At 49.7% G+C, this 25,671-nt stretch overlaps 4 protein-coding genes and 2 pseudogenes across 4 annotated transcripts; all 6 read left to right on the top strand.

Moving 5' to 3' along the window:
- Positions 1-2,777: 2,777 nt before the first annotated feature.
- ORNANAV1R3021 (vomeronasal 1 receptor ornAnaV1R3021) lies at positions 2,778-3,704 on the top strand. The gene has a single exon (NM_001253413.2). It carries the CDS (start codon positions 2,778-2,780, stop codon positions 3,702-3,704), a length of 927 nt encoding a protein of 308 aa, NP_001240342.2.
- A 1,101-nt stretch (positions 3,705-4,805) lies between these two features.
- LOC114807762 lies at positions 4,806-4,915 on the top strand (annotated as a pseudogene).
- A 4,151-nt stretch (positions 4,916-9,066) lies between these two features.
- On the top strand, positions 9,067-9,996 carry ORNANAV1R3020 (vomeronasal 1 receptor ornAnaV1R3020). The gene has a single exon (NM_001253412.2). It carries the CDS (start codon positions 9,067-9,069, stop codon positions 9,994-9,996), a length of 930 nt encoding a protein of 309 aa, NP_001240341.1.
- A 6,174-nt stretch (positions 9,997-16,170) lies between these two features.
- Positions 16,171-17,100, top strand: ORNANAV1R3187 (vomeronasal 1 receptor ornAnaV1R3187). The gene has a single exon (NM_001253579.2). The coding sequence runs from the start codon at positions 16,171-16,173 to the stop codon at positions 17,098-17,100; it is 930 nt and encodes a 309-aa protein (NP_001240508.2).
- On the top strand, positions 21,622-21,843 carry ORNANAV1R-PS3624 (vomeronasal 1 receptor ornAnaV1R-ps3624 pseudogene; annotated as a pseudogene).
- On the top strand, positions 21,720-22,649 carry LOC114807581 (olfactory receptor class A-like protein 1). Its single transcript, XM_029053728.1, has one exon. It carries the CDS (start codon positions 21,720-21,722, stop codon positions 22,647-22,649), a length of 930 nt encoding a protein of 309 aa, XP_028909561.1.
- Positions 22,650-25,671: the final 3,022 nt, after the last annotated feature.

Raw genomic sequence — 25,671 nt, 5'->3', positions numbered from 1 at the left:
TGGAAACTCAGCTGGGAGCTTGAAGCAGGCAGGACCGGGCTGATACTGAGGCCAGTGGGGGAGTAGCCCAAAGGGCCCGTTAGCCGAGGGACTGTCATAGCTTCCGCAAACTTGATTCTCGAGGGAGAAGAGCCCAGGAAGATGCCCAGTGAGGGGCAGTGAGGGGATCTGTTCCTGTCAGGGTCAGCAGGAGGAAGAGTAGTGTTATTTATTGAGCGGCCACTGTCCGCGGCGCAACGTGCTGAGCGTTTGGAAAGTGCAACCCAAAGAAGGGGCGTGTCCTCCGCCCATATGGAACTTGTATTCTAACGAAAGAGACGGACATGAAAATAACTTCGATTGTCTTGTCTTTTTGCTGTGGAGTCATCTCTGGCCCATAGTGACGCCATGGACGCATCTCTCCCAGACGAGTTCAATAATCAATAATCAGATGTACAGTCGAATGAACAAATGGGACTGTTGGACACTGTGACCGTAAGCTCGTCTCTAGACTGTGAGCTTACTGTGGGCAGGGAAAGTGTCTGCTTACTATTATATCGTACTTTCCCAAGAGTTTAGGACGGTGATCTGCACACAGCAAGCGCTCAGCGAATACAGTCGAATGACCTGATGGAATGAATATGCACAAGTACTGAGGATAGGTAGCAGTAAATAGAGAAAGTCCTTCTTTGAAGCCGCTGCTGACAGGAGGGGGGCAGGGGGTGGTGAAGAACAACCTGCCTTTCCGAGCTCCCTGTACCAGATTCTACGCCCTCTCGCTAAGCGGAGAGATGAGGATGAGACACGCAGACAGGGAGGAGGCTGATAATAATAATAATGTTGGTATTTGTTAAGCGCTTACTATGTGCAGAGCACGGTTCTAAGCGCTGGGGTAGACATAGGGGAATCAGGGGGGCTCACAGTCTTAACCCCCATTTTACAGATGAGGTAACTGAGGCCCAGAGAAGTTAAGCGACTTGCCCACAGTCACACAGCTGACAGGTGGCGGAGCTGGGATTGGAACCCATGACCTCTGACTCCAGAGCCCGTGCTCTTTCCACTGAGCCATGCTGCTTCCCTAGAGCATCTGTGGCCTCGCGTGGCCTTGGTGGTGAGATGCTAGACGCGCACTAGAGGCCCAGGCTGGGCAGCCAACAGTGCTGGGCTGTGAGTGGGAGCCGGGGTGTCACCGGGGCTGCGGGATACAGCACTGAGGCTGCCCTGTCCCTCCATGGGCATCTCTGAGGGTCAATTAGCAGCGAGGGGAGAAACTGAGGCTCCTCTTGGTATATCTAGCGATGTCCCAATCCGAGTGTCTGAGTGGATTAGTGCCCGGTGATTCGCTCATTCACAAATACACTCACACACTAATCACTCCCTAAGGGAGGGGAGAGATGAGGAAAGCGGCCTATAAACGCCGCTTCAACCTTGTCCTGCCAGAGTCTTATTATCCACGAGCTGCCCTCCCAGCCAGCACGAGCGATGGAGACAGGTGAGTAGGATAACCCCGGGCTTGGGAGTCAGAGGACGAGGGTTCTAATCCCGGCTCGGTGACCTGGCAGCTGTGTGACTTCGGACGAGTCACTTCACTTCTCTGTGTCTCAGTGACCTCATCTGTAAAATGGGATGAAGACGGTGAGCCCTACGTGGGACAACCCGATGACCTTGTATCTACCCCGGTGTTTAGAACAGTGCTTGGCACATAGTAAGTGCTTAAGAAATACCATGATTATTATTATTATCGTTTCGGGGGTCCCTTGCACTGAGGTAGGGATTTCGCACTCTTTCGACACGGACTCAAGTCCTTAGTCAGGGAAGAGGTTCACTGGCCGCAGGGATTCGCCGCTCTCCATCTGAGCACTCAGTGCATTCTCCTCCCTGCACGGCGGAGTTAGGCGGATGAATTAGTGCTATGGATGATTTACTTACTGGATGGTGAGATTGAATCGTGGTTCGCGATCCAATAATAATTATTATAGCTGATTATATTTATGGCATTTGTTAAGTGCTTACTATGTACCAGGCACTGACTGTAGAGAAGCAGTGTGCCTTAGTGAAAAGATCACGGGCTTGGGAGTCAGAGGACGTGGGTTCTAATCCCAGCTCTGCCACTTGTCTGCTGCCTTGGGCAAGCCACTAAGCTTCTCTGTGCCTCAGTTACCTCATCTGTAAAATGGGGATTAAGACTGTGAGCTCCACATGGACTACCTGACTACCTTGTACCTACCCCAATGCTTAGAACAGTGCTTGGCACATAGTAAGCACTTAATACCATAAAAATAATTATTATTGTTCCTAAGTGCTGGGGAGGATGCAAGCAAATTGAGTTGGACACAGTCCCTGTCCCACGTAAGGCTCACAGTCTCAATCCCCATTTTATCGATGAGGTCACTGAGACCCAGAGAAGTGAAGTGGCTTGCCCCAGGTCACACAGCAGACAAGTGGCAGAGCCGGGATTAGAGCCCATGACCTTCTGACTCCCGGCACCGTAATCTATCCACCACGCCACCTGCCATAAATGACCCCAAGGCTGTTCCATCTCCCTTTCTGAGCCCCAAGCCAATGGTTCCCAGAACTTCTAGGTAGAGCTGGAGGACAGTGATGGTGGTTTTGGAAGGACCGATCAAAAAGAGGAGAAATGTGTAAACCGTTAGTCTTTCTCCTTAAACATAACATCAAATCTCCGGTACAGTGAGTTTTCACTCTCTCTCCCTCTCTTTATCTCTCTCTTTCTCTCATTATCTCCATCCCAGGTTGATCTGCAGAATGTCCCCTGTGATTCCGAGCATTCAAGAGGAATGGACGCCACCGAGCTCTCCTTCGGAATCGTGATTCTGGTACAGATCACCACAGGGGTCTCGGTGAATGTCTTCCTCCTCCTGTTTTACACCCGTGTGGTCTGCACCACCCATAAGCCCAGCAATACTGACCTGATCCTCACCCAACTGGCCTTAGCCAACACCATCATCCTCCTCACCAGTGGAATCCCGGAGGCCATGTCAGCTTGGGGACAGAGAAATTTCCTGGACGACGTCGGATGTAAAATCCTCATGTACCTCTGTCGAGTGGGCCGGGGTCTTTCCATCTGCACCACCTGCCTCCTGAGCGTCTACCAGGCCGTCACCATCAGCCCCGGCACCTCCCGGTGGGCGGGGACCAAAGCCAAATTACCCAAGTGCGTCCTCTCCTTGTGTGTCCTCTCCTGGGTCCTTAACATGTTAGTAGATTTTAACACACTGAGGTATGTGACTGGTCCCCAGAACTCCAGCAGTGTTCGAATGATATTGGATCTCAAATATTGCTCAAAAGTCATTCTCAGTGCAGAAACTACCCTGGTGATTACAGTTATGCTGTCCTTATGGGAACTTTTCTTCGTGGGGCTTATGTGTTCGGCCAGCGGCTACATGGTGTTTGTCCTGCACAGACACAACCGGCGGGTCCGCTACCTCCATGGGCCTGGTCACTCACCCAAAGAGACACCCGAAGTCAAAGCCACCAAGAAAGTCGTGGTCCTGGCCACCCTTTACGTCCTCCTCTACGGGCGTCAGACGGTCATGCTGAGCGTCTTGTTAAACATGAAGGAGAAGTCTCCCCTGCTGGTGAACAGTCACATGGTCTTATCATTCACCTTTTCGGCCTTCGGTCCCTTCTTGATGATCCACAGCGACAAGAGGATCAGAACGTTCTGGAAAAGAGAATCTGATTTCCACATGGATCCCCTGTAGGGTCAGGGAAGCTGCCTGCTTTCCAACGGAATCCCTCTGGGATGAGGCGATGGGGTGATTCGGTCCTGATCTGGACCCACTTGGGGATTTCATAAGGGTGTGCCCAGTGACCAGTGGAAGGACCAATGATAGAGGCGGTGGATATACTGCACCTTCCAGAGACAACAACGATAAAAGCCCGGGCTTGGGAGTCAGAGGACGTGGGTTCTAATCCCAGCTCTGCCACTTATCTGCTGTGTGCCCTTGGGCAAGGCGCTTCACTTCTCTGTGCCTCAGTTACCTCATCTGTAAATTGGGGATTAAGACTGTGAGCCCCGCGTGGAACAACCTGATTACCTTGTATCCACCCTAGCGCTTAGAACGGTGCTCGGCACTTAGTAACCGCTTAACAAATACCATAATAATTATTATTAAATGCCACAATTGTCATTGCTATTATTATTACTGTTATTATTCATGAGCAAGCATGTGGACAGGGATGCCACTCATCAGAGTAAGCTCCTTGTGGGCAGGGTATGTCAATTCTTTATTCTGTAATTCCCGAATGTCTAGTCCAGTTCATCGCACCATGTGGATGCTCAATAAATGTAACTATTACTTTCATGAAGCAGACACAGGAATTTCACCTATAAGACCTATTTGGGCCAAGGTGACCACTGTGTAATGCCAACACCGTCAGCGAGTCAGTGAATCGTATTTATTGGGCACTTACTGCGTGCCGAGCACAGTACCAAGTGCTTGGGAAAGTACAACGATAAATTGGCACATTCCCTGCCCGCGGTGAGTTTACAAGCCTAGAGGGACAGACAGATATTAACATAAATAAGTAAATAAATTACAGATATGGACACAAGTGCTGTGGGGCTCGAAGAGGGGATGAATAAAGGGAGCAAGTCAGGGCATCGCAGAAGGGAGTGGGAGAAGAGGAAAGGAAGGCTTAGTCAGGGAAGAGGCCTTGAAGGGCTTTGAAGGGCAAGGAGAGTAATTGCCTGTCAGATAAAGATGATTCCCTCACTGGGAATCAAACTCGGGCTGCGGTGCTGAGAGCCCCGAATCGTAACCGCTTAGAACAGTGCTGGGCACATAGTAAACGCTTAACAAATCGCTTCTCGGCCTTTTGGCTAAGATCAAGTGTAGTATCTGTTCTTATCAGTTTAATATCTGATACGTCCTCTATCCGAGGACAATATATTGCGGTCCCGGAACGCCCTCCCTCCTCACCTCCGCCAAACTGATTCTCTTTCCCTCTTCAAAACCTTACTTAAAAATCACCTCCTCCGAGAGGCGTTCCCAGACTGAGCTCCTCTTCCCCCTCTACTCCCTCTGCCATCCCCCCTTTACCTCTCCGCAGCTAAAGCCTCACTTTCCCCTTTTCCCTCTGCTCCTCCACCTCTCCCTTCCCATCCCCACGGCACCGTACTCGTCCGCTCGACTGTATATATTTTCGTTACCCTATTTATTTTGTTAATGAATTGTACATCGCCTCGATTCTATTTAGTCGCCATCGGTTTTTACGAGATGTTCTTCCCCTCGACGCTGTTTAGTGCCATCGTTCTCGTCTGTCCGTCTCCCCCGATTAGACCGTAAGCCCGTCAAACGGCAGGGACCGTCTCTATCTGTTGCCGACTTGTTCATCCCAAGCGCTTAGTACAGTGCTCTGCACATAGTAAGCGCTCAATAAATACTATTGAATGAATGAATGAATGAACAAATCCTGTCGTTATTAACCACTACCGGAGCACCTTAGACCTGCAGAGTGTCGCCTCAGTAACTGCTTGTGGCAGAGCTAAGCTGTGGCTAGGAACTGGAAAGTCCCCTGCTGCAGGATACGGCGATGAAGCTTCCGCGTCTCTCCTTGGGCATCTCTGATGGTCAATTAGCAGCTGATAATTGTGAGGAGAGAGCTGGGCTCATCTTGTCCCAGCCTGGTGGACAGCAGGGAGGGGAGTCTGGGCATTTCCAGAGATGTCCCCGTCCGAGTGTCACAGCGGATTAGCGCTCTGAGAGTCATACACACACTCACTAAAAACTCCCTGAGGGAGGGAGGGAGATGAGGAAAGCAGTTGATAAATGCAGCCTCACCCTTGTCCTGCCAAAGTTTGACTTTCCGCAAACTGCCCTCGCAGCTATCTGGAGCGATAGAGATGGGTGAGTGAGATAAAAACCATCTTCTCTTTCCGTGCGGTTTCAGACTTTCCGTAGGAACTCTGAGGCTTCGGGTTGGGGCTTTGGGGTGGGAACCAGAGCTGGTCATCCCCAAAGATCCTTCTCCCAGCTGTCCCTCTATCAGCAGGATTCCCGGTCTCTCCATAGGAACTTTGTGGTTTCGGGTTGGAGCTCGGAACGGCCCTCAGATGGCATCCAGGTTCGAATCCCGGCTCGGCCACTTGCCAGCTGTGTGACTGTGGGCAAGTCACTTCACTTCTCGGTGCCTCAGTTACCTCATCTGTAAAATGGGGATGAAGACTGCGAGCCCCACGTGGGACAACCTGATTCCCCTGTGTCTACCCCAGCGCTTAGAACAGGCTCGGCACATAGGAAGCGCTTAACAAATACCAACATTATTATTATTATCCAGGTGGTTACTGGCAGGGAGGACCGGGGCAGAGAGAAGCGGCTACGCAGCACACTTCTCCCTGTGCCCCACGATTCCCTTTTTCTCATTCTGTAACCATGTCTCCCAAGTCAGTGGGGATTTAGTGACGATGGCTCTGGAAAATAATAATAATAGTTCTGGCATTTGTTAAGCGTTTACTGTTTGCCAGACACGGCACTAAACGCTGGGGTAGTTACAAGCAAATTGGGCTGGACACAAGTCCCTGTCCCATGTGGGGCTCACAGTCTCAATCCCCATTTTACAGTTGAGGTTACTGAGGCACAGAGAGGTACAGTGACTTGCCCAAGGTCACCCAGCAGACAAGTGGCGGAGCTGGGGATTAGAAGCCATGACCTTCTGACTCCCAGGCTTGTGCTCTCTCCACTAAGCCATGAGCCAATTCCAGTTCTAAAACTAAGCCCCCTTGCTTTTTATTGACTTTTTCGCCAGCTCGCCCCTCTAGTTTCCCCCCGTTCTCATCCCCTCTTTACCTCATCGATCCCTCCCTTCCTTTCTATAACGCTGCTCTTCTCCCCTCACAGATGCATTTCCACTCCATCCTCCCTTCCTGCCTCTTCCATTCATTCATTCAATCGATCACATTTATTGAGCACTTACTGTGGGCAAAGCACTCTACTAACTCCTTAGGAGAGTACAATAATAATATTGGCATTTGTTAAGCGCTTTCTATGGGCAGAGCACTGTTCCGAGCGCTGGGGGAGATCCGGGGTCATCAGGTTGTCCCACGTGAGGCTCCCAGTTAATCCCCATTTTACAGATGAGGTCACTGAGGCACAGAGAAGTGAAGTGACTTGCCCACAGTCACACAGCTGACGAGTGGCAGAGCCGGGATTCGAACCTCTGGCTTCTGACTCCCAAGCGCAGGCTCTTTCCATGGAGCCATGCTGCTTATAAAGATAAACAGTCTGTCAGTCTGCCTGCCTGATGGGGAGACCCTAGACCGTAAGCTCATTGTGGGCAGGGAACGTGTCTGTTTAATGCTATATTGTACTCTCCCAAGCGCTTAGTAGAGTGCTCTGCACACAGTGAGTGCTCAATAAATGTAACTGATTGAATAAACTGACACATTCCCTGCCCACATTGGAGTCTCACCATCAGACAGGCAGGCTCCCACCAGTGTCTGCATAAAGATGCCAGATCTTTAGAAAAACAGATTGGATTTTTAAAAAGGGGAGGCTCCGCACATAGTAAGCGCTCAATAAATATGATCGAATGAATGAATGTAGAGCAGGTGCAGTGCAGTACATGGGGACTAGGTGAACAGAGGTAGGTGAACTAGGAGTCAGAAGGTCATGGGTTTTAATCACGCCTCCGCCACATGCCTGCTGTGTGATCATGGGCAAATCACTTCACTTCTCTGTGCTTCAGTTACCTCATCTATAAAATGAGGATTGAGACTATGAGTCCCGCATGGGACAAGGACTTTGTCCAACTAGATTTGTTTCTATCTTAGTACAGGGCCTGGCACATAGTAAGTGCTTAACAAATACCATCATTATTATTATTATCCTTGCCTTTTGGAGGGCGAAAATCTACTCAGACTCAGGATGGTAAAGGCAACTATTTTGGCATTCAACCTGGAGCTGCTCCCTGTCCTGCAGTGGGACCTTGGGCCAGTCACGTCACCTCCTTGTCCTTCTATAAAATTGGGATAAGACTCCTGTCCTTCCTTCCTCTGTCCATATTAAGCCCACATGGGGCAGGGACTGTGTTAGATCTGATTATCTTGTGTCCATCTCAGTGCTAGGCAAGGTGTTTGGTACAAAATAAGTGCTAAATGAAGACCATTTTTAGCATTTTAGCAAGGTGGCAGAGACGAAGTAGACTGAGTGCCTCCCTTTGATCGAGGATGCTGCTGGTCGGGAAAGGACTACTGTGCTGACACTAGCTGTACAACTAGGGTTGGTCATGTTTGTTTTTTTTAATTTTTTAAGTTATCTGTTAAGTGCTTCTAATGTGCCAGGCATTGTACTAAGCAACGGGATAGATACAAGCTAAGCAGTTTGGAAATAGTCCCTGTCCCACATGGGATCCCCAGCCTTAAGCCCCATTTGACAGGTGAGGTAAATGAGGCACAGAGATGTTGAGTGACTTACCCAAGGTCACAGAGCAGACAAATGGCAGAGCCAGGATGAGAACTCAGATCCTTCTGAACCCCAGGCCTGTGCTCCGTCCACTAGGCCAAGCTGATTTTCTGTCATCCGAAGAGTTTGGGGAAAATCTCCTCAGCTGTGTCCAACGGACTCTAGTGTAAGCAGACATGAAGTCTGGGCTCTGAAGCCTCCCTGCAGTGACTGACCAACCCATCTCCTCAAAAACTGGCCGCAAACACCCCCAGGAATTCCCACTGGTGGGGTGGTGCAGGGGGAGAAGGGTTTTTAGATCTCAGGGGGAATGAGTGCTCAGTCCGCTCTCTCTGACCAGATGTCACGACCCAGTGTCCAGGATCTTCCGGGATCTCCTGGATGCAGCTGGGGGATTACGATGGGGAATACGTCAGGGCCGATCAGAAACAGATGGAATGAGTGAACTTTTATTCTATGCCCTTCGACATGCTATCAAATACGGGTTGTACCCGTTTATGTGTGTACGTATACATCTGTGTGTGTTCTCACACAGATAGATTTGTTGTAAAAATCGTGCTCTCTCCCACTTGCCAACTCTCACCTCTTTCTCTCTTCTCCCTTTCTGTCTGAGGTTGCTCTACAGAATGACCCCTCTGATTTCAACTGACAACCCAAGAAGATGTATTCCACAGAGATCACTTTCGGGATCGTGATTTTGTTGCAGTTCTGCATTGGTGTCGCAGTGAACAACTTCCTCCTCCTATTTTTCACCCGCGTGATCTCCGCCAGCCAAAAGCCCAGCTCCTCTGACCTGATCCTCGCCCACCTGGTCTTGGCTAACATCATCATCCTCCTTACCTGCGGGATCCTAGAGACCTTGTCGGCTTGGGGGCTGAGAAATTTCCTGGATGACGCGGGATGTAAAATCCTCATGTACCTGTATCGAGTGGGCCGGGGTCTTGCCATCTGCACCACCTGCCTCCTGAGCGTCTTCCAGGCCGTCACCCTCAGCCCCGGCACCTCCCGCTGGGCAAGAGTCAAATTCAAATTGCCCAGGAGCATCCTCCCCTCCTGCCTCGTCTCCTGGGTCATCAATTTGCTGATTGATTTTGATACAGTGATATACATGAGAGGTCCCCAGAACGGCAGCGGAGTCCGAATCATATTGGACCTCGAATACTGCTCAGAAGTTAATGACAGTGCAGAAGTGACCCTGGCCGTCACAATCTTGTACTCTCTCCGCGATCTGTTCTTCGTGGGGCTCATGTGCGTGGCCAGCGGCTACATGATCTTTCTCCTGCACAGGCACCACCAGCAGGTGCGATACCTCCACGCGCCCGGATGCTTCCCCAAGGCGATGCCCGAGGTCAGAGCGGCCAAGAGAGTCATCGCCCTGGTCACCCTCTACGTCCTCCTCTACGGACGACAGACCATCACTCTGTTTGTTTTAGTCAATGCGAAAGCCAAGTCTCCTCTGTTGGTGAAGAGTCACATGGTGTTTTCACTTACCTTCTCAGCCTTCAGTCCGTTCCTGATGATCCACAGCGACGGGAGAATGCGGACATTCGGTAAAAGGGGATCTTCTGTGTCTGCTTTGGATTCCTCCTAGGGTCCCATGGAGACGACTCATTCGCCCCCTTCGTTCCACAGGATTGGGTTGATTAGGCATCCCAGTTTGGACGTTACTGTTCAGATACTGGGGAAGCTGGTCTGCGTCCCCATAGACCTAAGTTAGGACTCCTTAAGTTAGATGCTGGGATTCATTCATCCCTTCCATTGAATTTATTGAGCACTTACTGTGTGTAGAGCACTGTACTAAGCGCTTGGAAAGTACAATTCAGCAACAAATAGAGACAATCCCTGCTCACAGAGCGTTCACAGTCTAGAAGAGTCGAGTGTTCAGTAGAGTGCTCTTCACACAGATGCTAAAAAAGAATACTGATTGATTGTTTAATCAAATGAATTTTTGTCTTCCCCCTTTCACAGTATAATCTGATACTTCTTTATAGCTGCTAAGGGCTTAGCTCCTCATTCAGTTGGTGCCACTGATGAAGATGAGGAGGAGAAGGAGGGTGACTGAAATGATGATGGTGATGATGTTGATGACAGAGAGGAAGATGCACAGCCAAATAAGTTGCTGATTGAGGAGTTAAAGACCCCAAAGATATCACTGGTCACTAGCACTTGGGGCTCCACATATACATAAATACATACAAAAATGAAATGTTGCCCACAGTGAGAAGCTTTAATTAAAAAAAAATCCAAAAAACAGAACTTGACTGAAGAAGATGGGGCATAGCAACCAGTGAAATAACAGTTGAGGTATCTTAAATACTTACTACGTGAAAAGCACTCTATTACGTTCTGGGATAGATACAGGATACAAGTTCAGACTGAGTTCCCTATCCCACATGGTGCTCAGAGCCCACTGTGGGCAGGGACTGTCTCAATTTATTGCTGAATTATACTTCCCAAGCGCTTGGTATGGTGCTCTCAACCCAGTATGCGCTCAATAAATACGACTGAATGAAGCGGAAGCGGGAAATGGTATTCAATCCCTATTTACAGATGAGGAAACTGAGGAGCAGTGAAGTAAAATGACTTGTCCGAGGGCACACAGCAAGCAAGTGGCAGAGTCGATACTCCCTTTATTCATCCCCACTCCCAGTCTTGTAGCACTTCTGTACATATTCATTTATATTAATGTCTGTCACTCCCTCTAGACTATAAGTTCATTGTGGGCAGGGACCGCGTCTGTTTATTGTTATACTGTTCTCTCCTAAGCACTTAGTACAGTGCTTTACACGCAGTAAGTGCTCAATAAATACGAATGAATGGACGAGTGGAACCCAAGTCCTCTGACTCCCAGGTTCAAAATAACTCCAACAGGTTATGTAAGAGACACGGAGTTAAGTCGTGGCAGAGATAGGCTGTGCGTGGGAGCCGGGATGTGCCCGGGGCTGCCGGCGACGACACTGAGACTGCCGTGACTCTCCAGGGGCATCTCCGATGGTCCGTTAGCAGCAGGTAATTGCAGGGAGAGATCTGGGCTCATCTTGGCTCTGATTGATAGGCAGCAGGAAGGGGACTCTGGGCATTTCCAGAGCGGCCCCGGTTCAATTGTCGGAGTGGATTAATGCTCTGCGATTCACTCACTCGTTCACACAAACACACAGACACACAAACACATGCACACACAAACTGAACACTCCCCGAGGGAGGGGAGAGATGAGGAAAGCGGTTCATAAATGCTGCTGCCTCAGCCTTGCCTGTCAGATTCTGCCCAGGAGCTGCCAACCCAGCCAGCACAAGTGATGGGGACAGGTGAGTAGGATAAAGCCGTCTCTCGGTCAGTGCAATTTCAGGCTTTCCTCAAGAACTCTGACTTCAAACTCTGCTCCGGTGAGATATCCAGGACTGGACACCCTTGAAAAGCCTTCTCCCAGGCTCCCACCTTCCAGTCCCCAGGACCTTTGGAACAGAGGCTCCTTGACATTAGATCGGATCCCCTCCTGGATGGGGTTTCCGAAAACAATCAGTTCTAATCTCGAGATGCAAGCAGTGTGGCCTAGTGGATAGAGCTCAGGCCTGGGTTTCAGAAGGACCTGGGTTCTAATCCCAGCTCCTCCACCTGTCTGATGTGTGACCTTGGGCAACTCACTTCACTTCTCTGTGCCTGAGTTCCCTCATCTGTAAAATGGGGATTAAAGCTGTAAGCCCAATGGGGGACAGGGACTGTGTCCGACCCGATTAACTTGGATCTACCCGGCGCTTACTGTGTATAAGCACTCAACAAATACCATAATGATCATTATTAGTATTGTTATTATTATTAGGAGATGAAGCGTTGCCATTCAGAAGGCCACTGCAAGCGCAAGATGGCTCCCAGATGGCTACCGGGTGTCGGCTGGGAGGGAGGACTGAAGCAGAGAGAGGTGGCTACGTAGCGTACGTGCTTCCTCCTTCTGCAACCATATTTCCTGGTGTAGCGGGGCTGCAGTGACCATGGCCTGGAAAAAAAAAACTGTTTCTGGCCCCTCTCAGCCGCCATTTCTCAAGTTCTTACCATGTGCCAGTCACTGATCTAAGCGCCGGGATAAATACAAGTTAATCAGGTTGGACGCATTCCCTGTCCCACAGAGGGCTCACAGTCTTAATCCCTATTTTACAGATGAAGGAACTGAGGTGCAGGGAAATTAAGTGACTTGTCCGAGGTCACACAGCAGACAGGTGGCAAAACCGGGATTAAAACCCAGGTCCTTCTGACTCCCAGGCCCGTGCTCTGGCCACTAGACAACGTCGCCTCCCCGCAGGACACCCCGACCCAGGAACGAACCCACCTTCCAAAGGAGCAGGATGGGTGGTGGGCAGAGATGGCAAGATCACAGAGATCTCTCCTTCAGTTCAGGTGACCACACTGGAGGTGGAGACGGCACGGGTCAGAGCAATAAAGGCCGGGGCCCTGCTCCTCCTGTCTGCTTCCACCCTCTCTCCTCCAGTACCTCCAGCCTCCAATTCCATGCCCTTCCATCCCCCAAACGCCCCTCTCTGCCCTCCGATCCCTCTCCCATTCTTCCCTCACTACTGTGCTTACTTTACAGATTTATCTGAGCCCCTTATTATCACTATCATCATTATTGATATTATTACATTTGTTAAGTACTTGCTATATTGCCATCACTCTTCTAAACTCTCGGGTGAATACAGATTCATCAGGTCGGACCCAGTCCCTGCCCCATTATGAGGCTCGTAATCTAAGGAGGAGAGAGAAAAGGTACTGAATCCCTATTTTACAGAGAAGGAAACTGAGGGAGAGGGAAGAGAAGTAACTTTCCCTAGGTCATACAGCTGGCATTGGCAGAGGTGAGAAACAGATCGCTGGTCGTCTGAATTCCAGGGTCAAGCTCTTTCCGCTAGGCCACACTTTCCCTTTTATTTAGAAGCAGCGCGGCTCAGTGGAAAGAGCCCGGGCTTTGGAGTCAGAGGTCCTGGGTTTGAATCCCGGCTCTGCCACTCGTCAGCTGTGTGACTGGGGGCGAGTCACTTCACTTCTCTGTGCCTCAGTTCCCTCATCTGTAAAATGGGGATGAAGACTGCGAGCCCCACGTGGGACAACCTGATTCCCCTGTGTCTACCCCAGCGCTTAGAACGGTGCTGTGCACATAGTAAGCGCTTAACAAATACCAACATTATTATTCCAGTCAGTGTGATAATTCCCTCTCTCAGACTTGTGACCTTCTCTCAGAATGCCATTCAGAGAGGGGAGATCCCAGCGGGGGCATCTTCACCAACGGGATGGTGGTAGGGGGTAGAGTTCCTGAAAAATTGAAGCCCCAACCATGGCCAAGGACAAAGCTGGCCTAGGGGGATTAACAATAATAATAATGGTGTTTTATTAAGCGCTTCCTATGTGCCAAGCCCTGTTTTAAGCACTGGGGTAGATACAGGTAATCAGGTTGTCCCACACTCTCAGTCTTCATCCCCATTTTCCGGATGAGGTAGCTGAGACACACAGAAGGTAAGTGGCTTGCCCAAGGTCTCACAGCTGGCAAGCGGCGGAGCCGGGATTAGAACCCACGACCTCTGACTCCCAAGCCCGGGCTCTTGCCGCTAAGCCACGCTGTGCTCAGTGTGCTTTCCGTGACCGGACATCACCCTGTCTCTGTTTCGCTGTCCACATCCCACATGACACAGAGTGTGGATGGAGCTAACTACAGTGTGACCTTGGGTAGGTCACTTTAATGATAATAATGTTGGTATTTGTTAAGCGCTTACTATGTGCAGAGCACTGTTCTAAGCGCTGGAGTAGACACAGGGGAATCAGGTTGTCCCACGTGGGGCTCAGTCTTAATCCCCATTTTACAGATGAGGTAACGGAGGTACAGAGAAGTGAAGTGACTTGCCCACAGTCACCCAGCTGACAGGTGGCGGAGCCGGGATTCGAACCCAGGACCTCGGACTCCAAAGCCCGTGCTCTTTCCACTGAGCCACGCTGCTTCTCTTCTCTAGGTCTCAGTTTCCTCTTCTGTAAAACGGGTGTGAAGACTGTGAGCCCCCCTGTGGGACAGAGACTGTGTCCAACCTGATTATCTTGTATCTACCCTGGAACTCAGAACAGTGCTTGACACATAGTAAGCGCTTAACAGATACATCATCATTAGTATTATTATTACTATTATTATTATTTCAGGCTGCAAGAAGAGATCCCAACCCTTCGCAGAGGAAGAATTGGATAGTTCCCCCCCGGTGGAAAGGGCTGTGCCCCGTCACTTGGGCTCAAACTTTGATCTCTTTCTTGTTCCACAGTGGATCTTCAGAGGGTAAAGCTGGGGCACCAGAATCAGGGGCGCACGTTCAAGAGGGAGCGAATCATCCCACTGCTCCTCCAAAGCTCTTTGAAGCTAGGACTGGAGATAATTGGAGCAATCAGTCCATCAATCAGATTTTTTGAGCGCTTACTATGTGCCGAGCACTGTAATAGGTGCTTGGAAGAGTACAAGGAAGCAGCGTGGCTCGGTGGAAAGGGCCTGGGCTTCGGAGTCAGGGATCACGGGTTGGACTCCCGGCTCTGCCACACGTCAGCTGTGTGACTGTGGGCGAGTCACTTCACTTCTCTGTGCCTCAGTTACCTCATCTGTAAAATGGAGATTAACTGTGAGCCTCACGTGGGACAACCTGATGACCCCGTATCTCCCCCAGCACTTAGAACAGTGCTCTGCACATAGTAAACGCTTAACAGATATCAACATTATTATTATTATTTACAACGCAATAGTGTTTGTAGACACAATCTCTCCCCACAAGGAGCTTAGGGTAAAAAGGTGGACACAGACAATAAAACAAATTACAGTTACGGAAATCAGTTGATAAATCGGTGGTATTTTTTGAGCACTTAGCTTGTGCAGAGCACTGTACTAAGCGCTTGGGAGGGTACAATGTCATAGAGTAGGTAGAAACGTTCTCTGCTCACAGGAATTTAGAGAGAGGAGAGGCGTGGCAGATTACAGAGATATGAATATAAGTGTTGTGGGGCTGAGGGTTGGGCGAATATCGAGTGCTTAAGGGGTACAGATGCGAGCGCATAGTCAAAGCAGAGAAGTAGCGTGGCTCAGTGGAAAGAGCACCCCCTTTGGAGTCAGAGATCATGAGTTCGAATCCCGGCTCTGCCACTTGTCAGCTGTGTGACTGGGGGCGAGTCACTTCACTTCTCTGTGCCCCAGTGACCTCATCTGTAAAATGGAGATTAAGACTGTGAGCCCCACGTGGGACAACCTGATTCCCCTGGGTCTACCCCAGCGCTTAGAACGGTGCTCTGCACATAGTAAGCGCTTAACAAATACCGACATTATTATTATTATCATCCCGCTTCAACATTTATTAGCTGTGTGACTTTAGGCAAGTCACTTAACTTCTCTGTGCTTCAGTTACCTCATCTGAAAAATGGGGATTAAGACTGTGAGCCCTACCTGGGACAACCTGATAAACTTGTAACTATCCCACTGCTTAGAACAGTGCTCAGCACGTAAGTAAGCACTTAAATACCACCATCATCATCATCATCATCATTATTATTATTAAAGTGGGAGATGGAATAGGGGAAATGCGGGCTTAGGAAAAGCCCCTAGGAGAAAATGTGATTTGAGAACGGCTTTGAATGTGGGGAGAGTGTCTCTCCTCCTTTTAATCTCACTCCCACAAGTCACTCCTCGTCACCCTTAAATCTCCCCGCTCCAGGTGTCTCTCTACAAGAGGTTGCGGTGTTTTTTCTTGAAATCTGAAGCCAATGGATGCCACTGAGTTCTCCTTCGGAATCATCATTCTGATACAGCTCAGCCTTGGTCTCCCGGTCAACGTCTTCCTCCTCTCGTTTTATGTTCACGTGGTCTCCACCAGCCACAAGCCCAGCTCCTCTGACCTGATCCTGGCCCACCTGGCCTTGGCCAACACCATCATCCTCCTCACCATTGGAATCCCCGAGGTCATGTCAGCCTGGGGGCTGAGAAATTTCCTGGACGACGTTGGATGTAAAGTCCTCATGTACCTCTACCGGGTGGGCCGGGGCCTCGCCATCTGCACCACCTGCCTCCTGAGCGTCTTCCAGGCCGTCACCCTCACCCCCGGCGGCTCCCGGTGGGCGGGAGTCAAAGCCAAATTACCGAAGTGGATTCTCCCCTCCTTCCTCCTCTCCTGGATCCTCAATATGCTCGTGGACTCGGATACGGCGATATACATGATAAGCCCCCAGAACAACGGCAGTTTTCAGATCATGCTGGATCTCAAGTATTGCTCAGATATCAGTGACAGTGAAGAAACCACCCTGGTAATTACGGTGGTCCTTTCCATGCGGGATCTCTTCTTCGTGGGGCTCATGAGCGCGGCCAGCAGCTACATGGTGTTTGTCCTGCACAGACACCACCGGCGGGTCCGACACCTCCAACAGCCCGGACGCTCCCCCAGGGCGACGCCCGAGGTCCGGGCGGCCAAGAGAGTCGTCGCCCTGGTCACCCTCTACGTCCTCCTCTACGGACGACAGACCATCATGCTGAGCGTTTTAGTCAACGTGAAGGAAAAATCTCCTCTGCTCGTCAAGAGTCACATGGTATTTCTACTCACTTTTTCTGCAGTGAGTCCGTTCCTGATGATTCACAGCGACAGGAGAATGAGGATATTTGTGAAAAGGCAATCTCCCGGGTCTGACCGGGAGCGCTTCTAAGGGCCCAGAGTAGACACCTGCCCTCCCCGAGCGTCCCACTGGGACAGGATGAACTCATTTGGACAGTATCATTCAGAGGTTACTCGCTACTCTCCTACTATAACCCAGCCAGTACACAACATTTCAGTCCTCTAATGCCAACCTTCTCCCTGGACCTCAATCTCATTTATCTCACAGCCAACCTCTCGCCGACATCCTGTCCCTGCTCTGGAATGCCCTCCCTCCACTTAACCAACAGACAATGACTCTCCCCCCGTTCAAAGCCTTACTGAAGGCAAATCTCCTTCAAGAGGCCTTCTCTGGCTAAGCCCTCCTTTCCTCTTCTCCCTCTCCCTTCTGTGTCGCCCTTTATTCATCCCCCATCCTAACCCCACTGCACTTGATATATTTATATCGATTTCTGTCTCCCCCTCTAGACTGTGATCTGCTCAATCAATACTTTTCAGTTGTGAATTCCCTGAGGGCAAGGATAGAGTCGACTAACTCTTTTGTATTCTCCCACACACTTAATAAAGTATTTAATACAGACAGTGGGTATTCAATAAATATGAATGATTGATAGACTGTAAGCTCACTGTGGGCAGGGAATGGGTCTGTTTATTGTTATACTGTACTCTCCTAAGCACCTAGTACAGTGCTCTGCACACAGTAAGCGCTCAGGAAATGTGATCGATTCGTATAAGCTGAGCGCTTACTGAGTGTAATGTACTAAGCACTGGAAGAGTACAGAAGAGATACCTCCTTTCCTCAAAGGTCTTAAAATTTCATGGAAGAGTCAGGCTCAGCAAAGTGATTTCCAGATTGTGGGAGCAGAAGCTGGACCCGACAGTAACATGAATATATCAGGATAAATCAATAATGGATCATCCCGGGCTGTGGGTGGGAGCTGGGAAGTCCGCAGGATACGGCACCGAAGCTGCCTTGTCTCTCCTTGGGCGTCTCTGATGGTCAATTAGCGGTAGGTAATTGTGGGGAGAGAGCTGGGCTCATCTTGTCCCTGACTGGTGGACAGCAGGGAGGGGAGTCTGGGCATTTCCAGAGATGTCCCCGTCCGAGTGTCACAGCGGATTAGTGCTCACACACACACACACACACACATACATACGAATCACTCCCTGAGGGAGGAGAAAGAGGAGGAAAGCAGCTGATAAATCCTGCCTCAGCCTTGTCCTGCCCAGAGTTCGACTACCTGCGAGCTGCCCTCCCAGCCAGCACGAGCGATGGAGACGGGTGAGTAGGATAGGCCCGCCTCTCCGTCAGCGTGGTTTCCAGATTTTCCATAGGAACTCTGCAGCTTCAGACCACAGTTACGGGGTGGGAGCCAATCAGTCAGTCAATCATAATCATTCAGTGCTTACTGGGTGCAGAGCACTGTACTAAGCTCTTGGGAGAGTAAAATATAACAATAAACGAATATTCAGGGCTGGTGATCCTTTAAGATCCTTCTCCCAGGGCTTCCACCTTCCCAATCCCGGGACCTATGGGGCAGAGGACCCTTAGCATTTTAATAACTCTGATATTTGTTAAGCTCTTTGGAATGGAGCACCCTTAGCATTTCAATTACTGCCGTGTTTCTTAAGCCCTTACTATGTGCCACACACTGTGACCTGGGGGAGATACAAGGTAATTGAGATGGACACAGTCCCTCTCCCACTTGAGGCTCACAATCTTAATCCCCATTTTACAGCCGAGGTAACTGAGGCACAGAGAAATGAATAGCCCGAGGTCACACAACAGACAAGTGGCAGAGCTCTGTCCATTTTGCCTCAGTGCTTCCGTGTTAGACTGGGTCCTTTCCTGCCCAAAGTCTCTGAGAATCATCAGTTTTAATCTTGATATGGAAAAGGCAAATGTTGCCTTCCCAGGGCTACTGAGAGCTCAGAATGGCTTCTAATAGCTCCCAGGTTTTGGGCTGGCAGGGAGGGCTGGGGTAGAGAGAAGGGGCTGAACATTCCACATGTCCCTGAGCCCCACGGGTCCCCCACCTTCCTTCTGCAGCTGTGTATCCTGGGCTAGCAGGGCTAGGCGCGGCTGCTTAACCTCTTGGTGCCAAAAGACCCAGATTTTTACATTTTTACCGACTCGCTGACTGCAGTGACCATGACCTGGAAGAAGCGGGTTCCTGCCCTCCCTGAGCCATCCTCCAGGAAACCAATGACCCAGAAACGACCTCACTTCCCGTAGGAATGGGATAGGAGCTGGGCAGAGATAGCAGGGCCACAGAGATCTCTGCTTCAGTCCAGGTGTCCACCTAGGAGGTGGAGACAGCACAGAACGGAGCAGAAACGGCTAATGACCTGTTGCTCCTATCTGTTTCCAACTGCCTCTCCTCCCCAACCTCCAGCCTCCTGCCCCGTCTCCCTTCCATCCCCCAAACATCTCCTTTCTGGCCTCCATCCTTTGCCTATTCCTTCCCTCTCTCTGATTCTTTCATCGCAGAATCAGCTCTCCCCGTCCACTTTCCCCTTCTTCACGGTGTGATAATCATCCATCTCAGACCTATAAGCTTGATTCGGAGCGCAGGGCAGAGAGGGGAGATTCTGGAAGGGATATCCTCACAAAAGGGATCAGTGCAGGGGGTGAAGGGACCCCTTCACAGAAGGGGCAGAGCTGGCCTGGGGGAACTGTGCATTTTCAGTCTGCTCTCTCAAACCTAACATTACTGTCCGGTGACGGGGAAGCAGCTTAGTGGAAAGAGCCCGGGCTTGGGAGTCAGAGATCGTGGATTCTAACCTCGGTTCTGCCGCTTGTCTGCTCTGTGACCTTGGACAAGTCACTTAACTCCTCTGGGCTTCAGTCACCTCATCTGTAAAATGGGGGATTGAGAGTGTGAGCCTCCCGGGGGACAACCTGATTGCCTTGTTTCTACCTCAGCGCTTGGCACATAGTAAGCACTTAACAAATACCATCATCATCATCATTATTATTATTCTCCATGCACATCCCCCAAGTGGACGGAGCCAACCGCAAGTTCCAAGGAGATGTCCCAGCTTCCTGAAGAGGAGGGACTGAAGGTGCCCGCGGGAAATAAGAGCTACATCCTGCAACCCCGGATCTGATATCAGCTGGATGGTCCGGAGTGGATCATCAGAGGGGAAGCTGATAATATCAGAATCAGAGATGGCTGTCCAAGAGGGAAATCATCCCACTGCTCTCCTAAGCTCTTTGGAGCCAAGCCTGGAGATAATCAATCAAGTATTCTATCAATGTTATTTATTGTGTGCTTACTGTAGGCAGAGTACTCATTCATTCAATCGTATTTTTTGAGCACTTACTGTGCAAAGCACTGTACTAAGCACTTGAAAGGATAAAATATAAAAACAGAGACCCGTTCCCTGCCCACAACGAGCTCGAGTCTACAGGGGGACAGAAATGAATGTATATAAATATAAATATATATTTACAGGTGTATATACAGATGTATACACTGAGTACTCTCTATATGAGAAGCATAAGTACACTGAGTACATGTGAAGCAGCATGGCTTAGTGGAAAGAGCACGGGCCTGGGAGGCAGAAGACTTGGGTTCTAATCCCACCTCCACCACTTATCTGTTGGGTGACCTTGGGCAAGCCACTTTACTTCTCTGTGCCTCAGTTACGTCATCTGTAAAATGGAGATTAAGACTGGGAGCTCCACGTAGGACATCCTGATTAGCGTGTATCTGCCCCAGGGGTTAGAACAGTGCTTGGCACGTAGTAAGCACTTAACAAATAATAATAATAATGTTGGGATTTGTTAAGCACTTACTACGTGCAGAGCGCTGTTCTGAGCGCTGGAGTAGATACAGGGGAACGAGGTTGTCCCACGTGAGGCTCACAGTCTTCATCCCCATTTTACAGATGAGGGAACTGAGGCACAGAGAAGTGAAATGACTTGCCCTCAGTCACACAGTGGACAAGGTGCGGAGTCAGGATACGAACCCATGACCTCTGACTCCCAAGCCAGGGCTCCTTCCGCTGAGCCATGCTGCTTCTCCACAGTTCTCCACAATAAATACCACAGTTATTATTACTGTAGGCAGAGTACTTATTCATTCCTTCAATTCAATCTTATTTTTTGAGCACTTACTGTGTGCAAAGCACTCTACTAAGTGCTTGGGGGAATACACTATAACAACAAACAGGCCCATTCTCTGCCCACAACAAGCTCAAGCCTAGAGGGGAAGACAGACATTAACATATATGTATGTACATATAAAAATTATAGGCATATACAGGAATGTACTCAGTGCTGTGGAGGGTACAATATAATAGAGTTGGTTGACATGATCATTGCTCAACAGAAGCTTACAGTCTAGAGTAGGAGGATAGGCAGTTATACAAATTATGATAGGACTGTAAGTCTAAAAGGCCCTGAGGGAGGAGTGAATATCAAATGTTTAAGAAGTCCTGGTCCAGGAGCATTGACAATGTAGAATGGAAGAGGGGATGGGATTGTTTGTCTGGGAAGACTTCTTGGAGGAGATGTGGTTTGAGTGTGGCTTTGCAGGTGGGGAGAGCTTCTCCCCTCCTTTCTGTCTCACTCTCGCAGTCTCTTCGCCCCCATCCTTAGATATCATCCATTACAGGTGTATCACTACAAGAGGCCTTTGTGGTATTTATTGAAATTTGAAGCCAATGGATGCCACTGAGCTCTCCTTTGGAATCGTGATTCTGACCCAGCTCAGCCTTGGTCTCTCAGTCAACCTCTTCCTCCTCCTGTTTTATATTCACGTGGTCTCCACCAGCCACAAGCCCAGCTCCTCTGACCTGATCCTGGCCCACCTGGCCTTGGCCAACACCATCATCCTCCTCACCATTGGAATCCCCGAGGTCATGTCAGCTTGGGGGCTGAGAAATTTCCTGGACGACGTTGGATGTAAAGCCCTCATGTACCTTTATCGGGTGGCCCGGGGCCTCGCCATCTGCACCACCTGCCTCCTGAGCGTCTTTCAGGCCGTCACCATCAGCCCCGGCACTTCCTGGTGGGCAGGAATCAAAGCTAAATTACCGAAGTGCATCTTCCCTTCCTTCCTCCTCTCCTGGGTCCTCAATTTGCTCATAGAATTGGATACGGCGATATACATGATAAGCCCCCAGACCAATGGCAGTTTTCAAATCATGTTGGATATCAAATATTGCTCAGAAATTGGTGTCAATGAAGAAACTACCCTAGTAATTACTGTGGTCCTTTTCCTGCGGGATCTGTTCTTCGTGGGACTCATGAGCTTGGCCAGCGGTTACATGGTGCTTGTCCTGCACAGACACCACCGGCAGGTCCAGCACCTCCACGGACCCGGACGCTCCCCCAGGGCGATGCCCGAGATCAGAGCGGCCAAGAGAGTCATCGCCCTGGTCACCCTCTATATCCTCCTCTACGGACGGCAGACCATCATGCTGAGTATCTTACTAAACATGAAAAAAAGCTCTCCTTTGCTTGTGAAGAGCCATCTGGTATTTCTACTCACCTTCTCTACCTTGAGTCCGTTCCTGATAATTCATGGTGACAGGAGGATAAGGACATTCTGGAAAAGGGAATCTTCTACGTCCAACCCAGATCACTTTTAAGGTCCCGGGGTATTCAGGTGCTTTCCCTCTGGGTCTGACTGGGATAGGGTGACCAAGCAGCTTGATTTTCACAGCATCATTCAGATTTGGAGAATCTTTTCTGAATCTCCCAAGGGTTAGGGGAGAACCAGTTGAAGCTGATGGTGACGTGGCTTCCCTTCTGCGCCATCAAGGCCGCGCCCCACACTGGGCCGTTTCTGCCCACTCTCAAGAAAGTTATGGGGTAGCTTTGAGTCCATGGGTATTGATGCCAGCTTCCAGTGGATATAGTCATCGCTGCCACTGCCCAGACCTGGCCAGAGTGACTCCATATACCTAGCTTGTGGTGGGAGCTCATGGTGCCCTCACCCAGAGCATTTTCCAGTACAGTGCTCTGCACACTGTAAGCGCTTAATAAATATGCGTTTGAATGAATGAATAATGCACTATACACTTGGAAAAGTCTTAAATGTAATGGGGGAGTCAGGCTGAGAAAACTGATTTCCAAATGGTGCGAGGAGAAGCTTGAACAAGGACAGAATAGGCAGTAATATAAATCTATCAGAATAAATAAATAATGGAACATACAAAGAAATATAAAGGTAGATAAGTGTTTAGGGCTTTGCTCTGCTCACCGCAAGTCTTCAGTAAATGTTATCCTTAATAAATGTTATCTGCCTGATTGATTAATGGATCCTGAGTGCTTTTCTTCTTAATTAGATTGAACATATTTACCCTTCCTTTTTATCTGCTAGAGGTCTAGCTCAGGTTTCTATTGGCACTGTCAGTAAAAATGAGGAACGCGAGGGCGGGTTGGATGATGATGGTGGTGATGGTCATGATTGCTGATCACTGTTGATGATGATATTGACAATGGAAGAGAGGAAAGGGCAGAGCCAAGAGATAGTGTAGAAGAAAGTGGCTGATTCTTAGCACTAGGCTGAAGGAGCGGCTAAAAACAAGTCATGAGTCAGTATCACTTGAGGAACACACACAGAGGAATAGGATGCTGCCTCGGTGTTTGACGGCCACAAATCCAACTTTTTAAAAATCTCAATTTCACATCCCTTCTTTCTTTCTCCATCCCTACACTGATCCTCAGGGACTTCAGTATCCGTGCTGAGGTTCCCGAAAACCACGCTGAGACTTGTCACTCCTCGACCCCACCAACCTCCTGCTTCACCCCACCTCCCCCACTCACCAACTTGAACACACCCTCCATTTCATCATCTCTAGTTACTGTACATCTCTACCCTCATTAACTCTGAAATTCCATTCTCCTCACATGAATTCTCTCCCATATGCTCCCTCTTCAGAAATCTGTCCTGTTACACCACAGAGACCTCCGATCTCTTGACCCAGTCCAATGTTCCAAAGTTATCAAGCTATGTTTGGTCTCCATACGTAGCATTCTATCTCTCGACATTCAAATCCTCACCCACAGACATCTTAAACGTAACGTGTCCAAAACGGAACTCCTCACCTTCCTACCTAACTCCTTTCTGCCCCTCGGTAGCCCCATAACTGTAGACAGCACCACTGTCTGCCTTCTCTTAATGCCCATGGCTTTTACACTGTCCTCGACTCATCTTTGTCATTTGCCTGCATTTTCAGTCACCAGACCCTGTCATTTTACTTTCGTGACATCTCTAAAATCTACCCCTTCCTCTCCATCCGAACTTCTACCCTAATTATACATAGTAAATGTTTAAAAACTACCACTATAGTTGTCGTTGTTATGGGTCCCGTCTGCCAATTCTATGGTATTACTCTTTCCAAAGCACTTACTAAAGTGCTCTTGACACAGTAAGCACACAATAAATAACACTGAATGAATGAATGGTTGATTGATTGATGTAAGAGGTTGGCAAGTATGAACCAATGAAATAATATTGAGAGACCCATCCTTGGCTCCTGGCGGAGCTGAGCTGTGGGTGGGAGCTGGGATGTCCCCGGGGCAGCAGGATATGACACTGAGGCCACCATGTCTCTCCATGGGCATCTCTCAGGGTCAATTAGAAGCAGGTAATGGCGGGGAGGGGTCTGGGCTCGTCTTGTCTCAGCTTGTTGGGCGACAGGGAGTGGGGTGTGAGTCTTTCCAGAGATGTCCCAGTGCAAGCGTCAGAGTGGATTAGTGAGTCTCTCACACACACACACACACTCACACACACACTAATCACTCGCTGAGGGAGGGGAGAGGTGAGGAAAACGGCTGATAAATGCCACCTTGGCCTGTCCTGCCCAGAGTCTGTCAACCAGCCACCCTCCCAGTCAGCACGAGCGATGGAAATGGGTGAGTAGGAGGAAGCCGCCTTTCTCTGTCAGTGCGGTTTTGAGCTTTCCCAGGGAACTCTGGGGCTTCGGACTCAAGCTCCGAGGTGGGGGCCGGGTCCGATCACCCCTAAAGAACCTTCTCCCAGGGCTCCTTCCTTCCTATTCCCAGGATCTCTGGAACAGGGGTTCTTCATCTTCAGACTGGATCCCCTCCCGCTCGTTGCCGCGGAAAAGAAACGGTTTTAATCTCATTATGTAGGAGATGAAGTGTCGCCATTCAGATGACCACTATGAACTCAGAATGGCTCCCAGCTGGGTCTCAGGTGTCGGCCGGCAGGGAGGCCTGGAGCAGAGAGAAGTGGCTACGCAGCTCACATCTCCCCACGATTCCCCCTCCCTCCTTTGGCATCCGAGACTGTAGTGACCACAACCCCGGAGGAGAGAATTCCTGTCGCCTTCCAGGACCACACTGACCCAAACAATCAATCAGTCGATCATATTTCTTGCACACTTACTATGTGCTGAGCACTGTACTAAGTGCTTGGGAGAGCACAATACAACAGCCAACTGTATTCATTGAGCGCTCACTGCGTTCGGAGCACTGTACTAAGCACTTGGGAGGGAACAATATAACAATACAACACACACGTCCCCTTCCCACTAAGAGCTTACAGTCTAGAGGGAGGGACAAACATTAATATGAATAACTCATTTATAATATATAATTTTAAGCTACGGTACTGCAACCATCTCCCCTCCCATAAAAGCA

The sequence above is a fragment of the Ornithorhynchus anatinus genome, chromosome X3 (assembly GCF_004115215.2).
Source record: "Ornithorhynchus anatinus isolate Pmale09 chromosome X3, mOrnAna1.pri.v4, whole genome shotgun sequence".
In the NCBI taxonomy this organism is placed as follows: domain Eukaryota; kingdom Metazoa; phylum Chordata; class Mammalia; order Monotremata; family Ornithorhynchidae; genus Ornithorhynchus; species Ornithorhynchus anatinus.
Note: the sequence above shows the minus strand (reverse complement) of the source record. Positions and strands in the feature narration are given on the sequence as shown.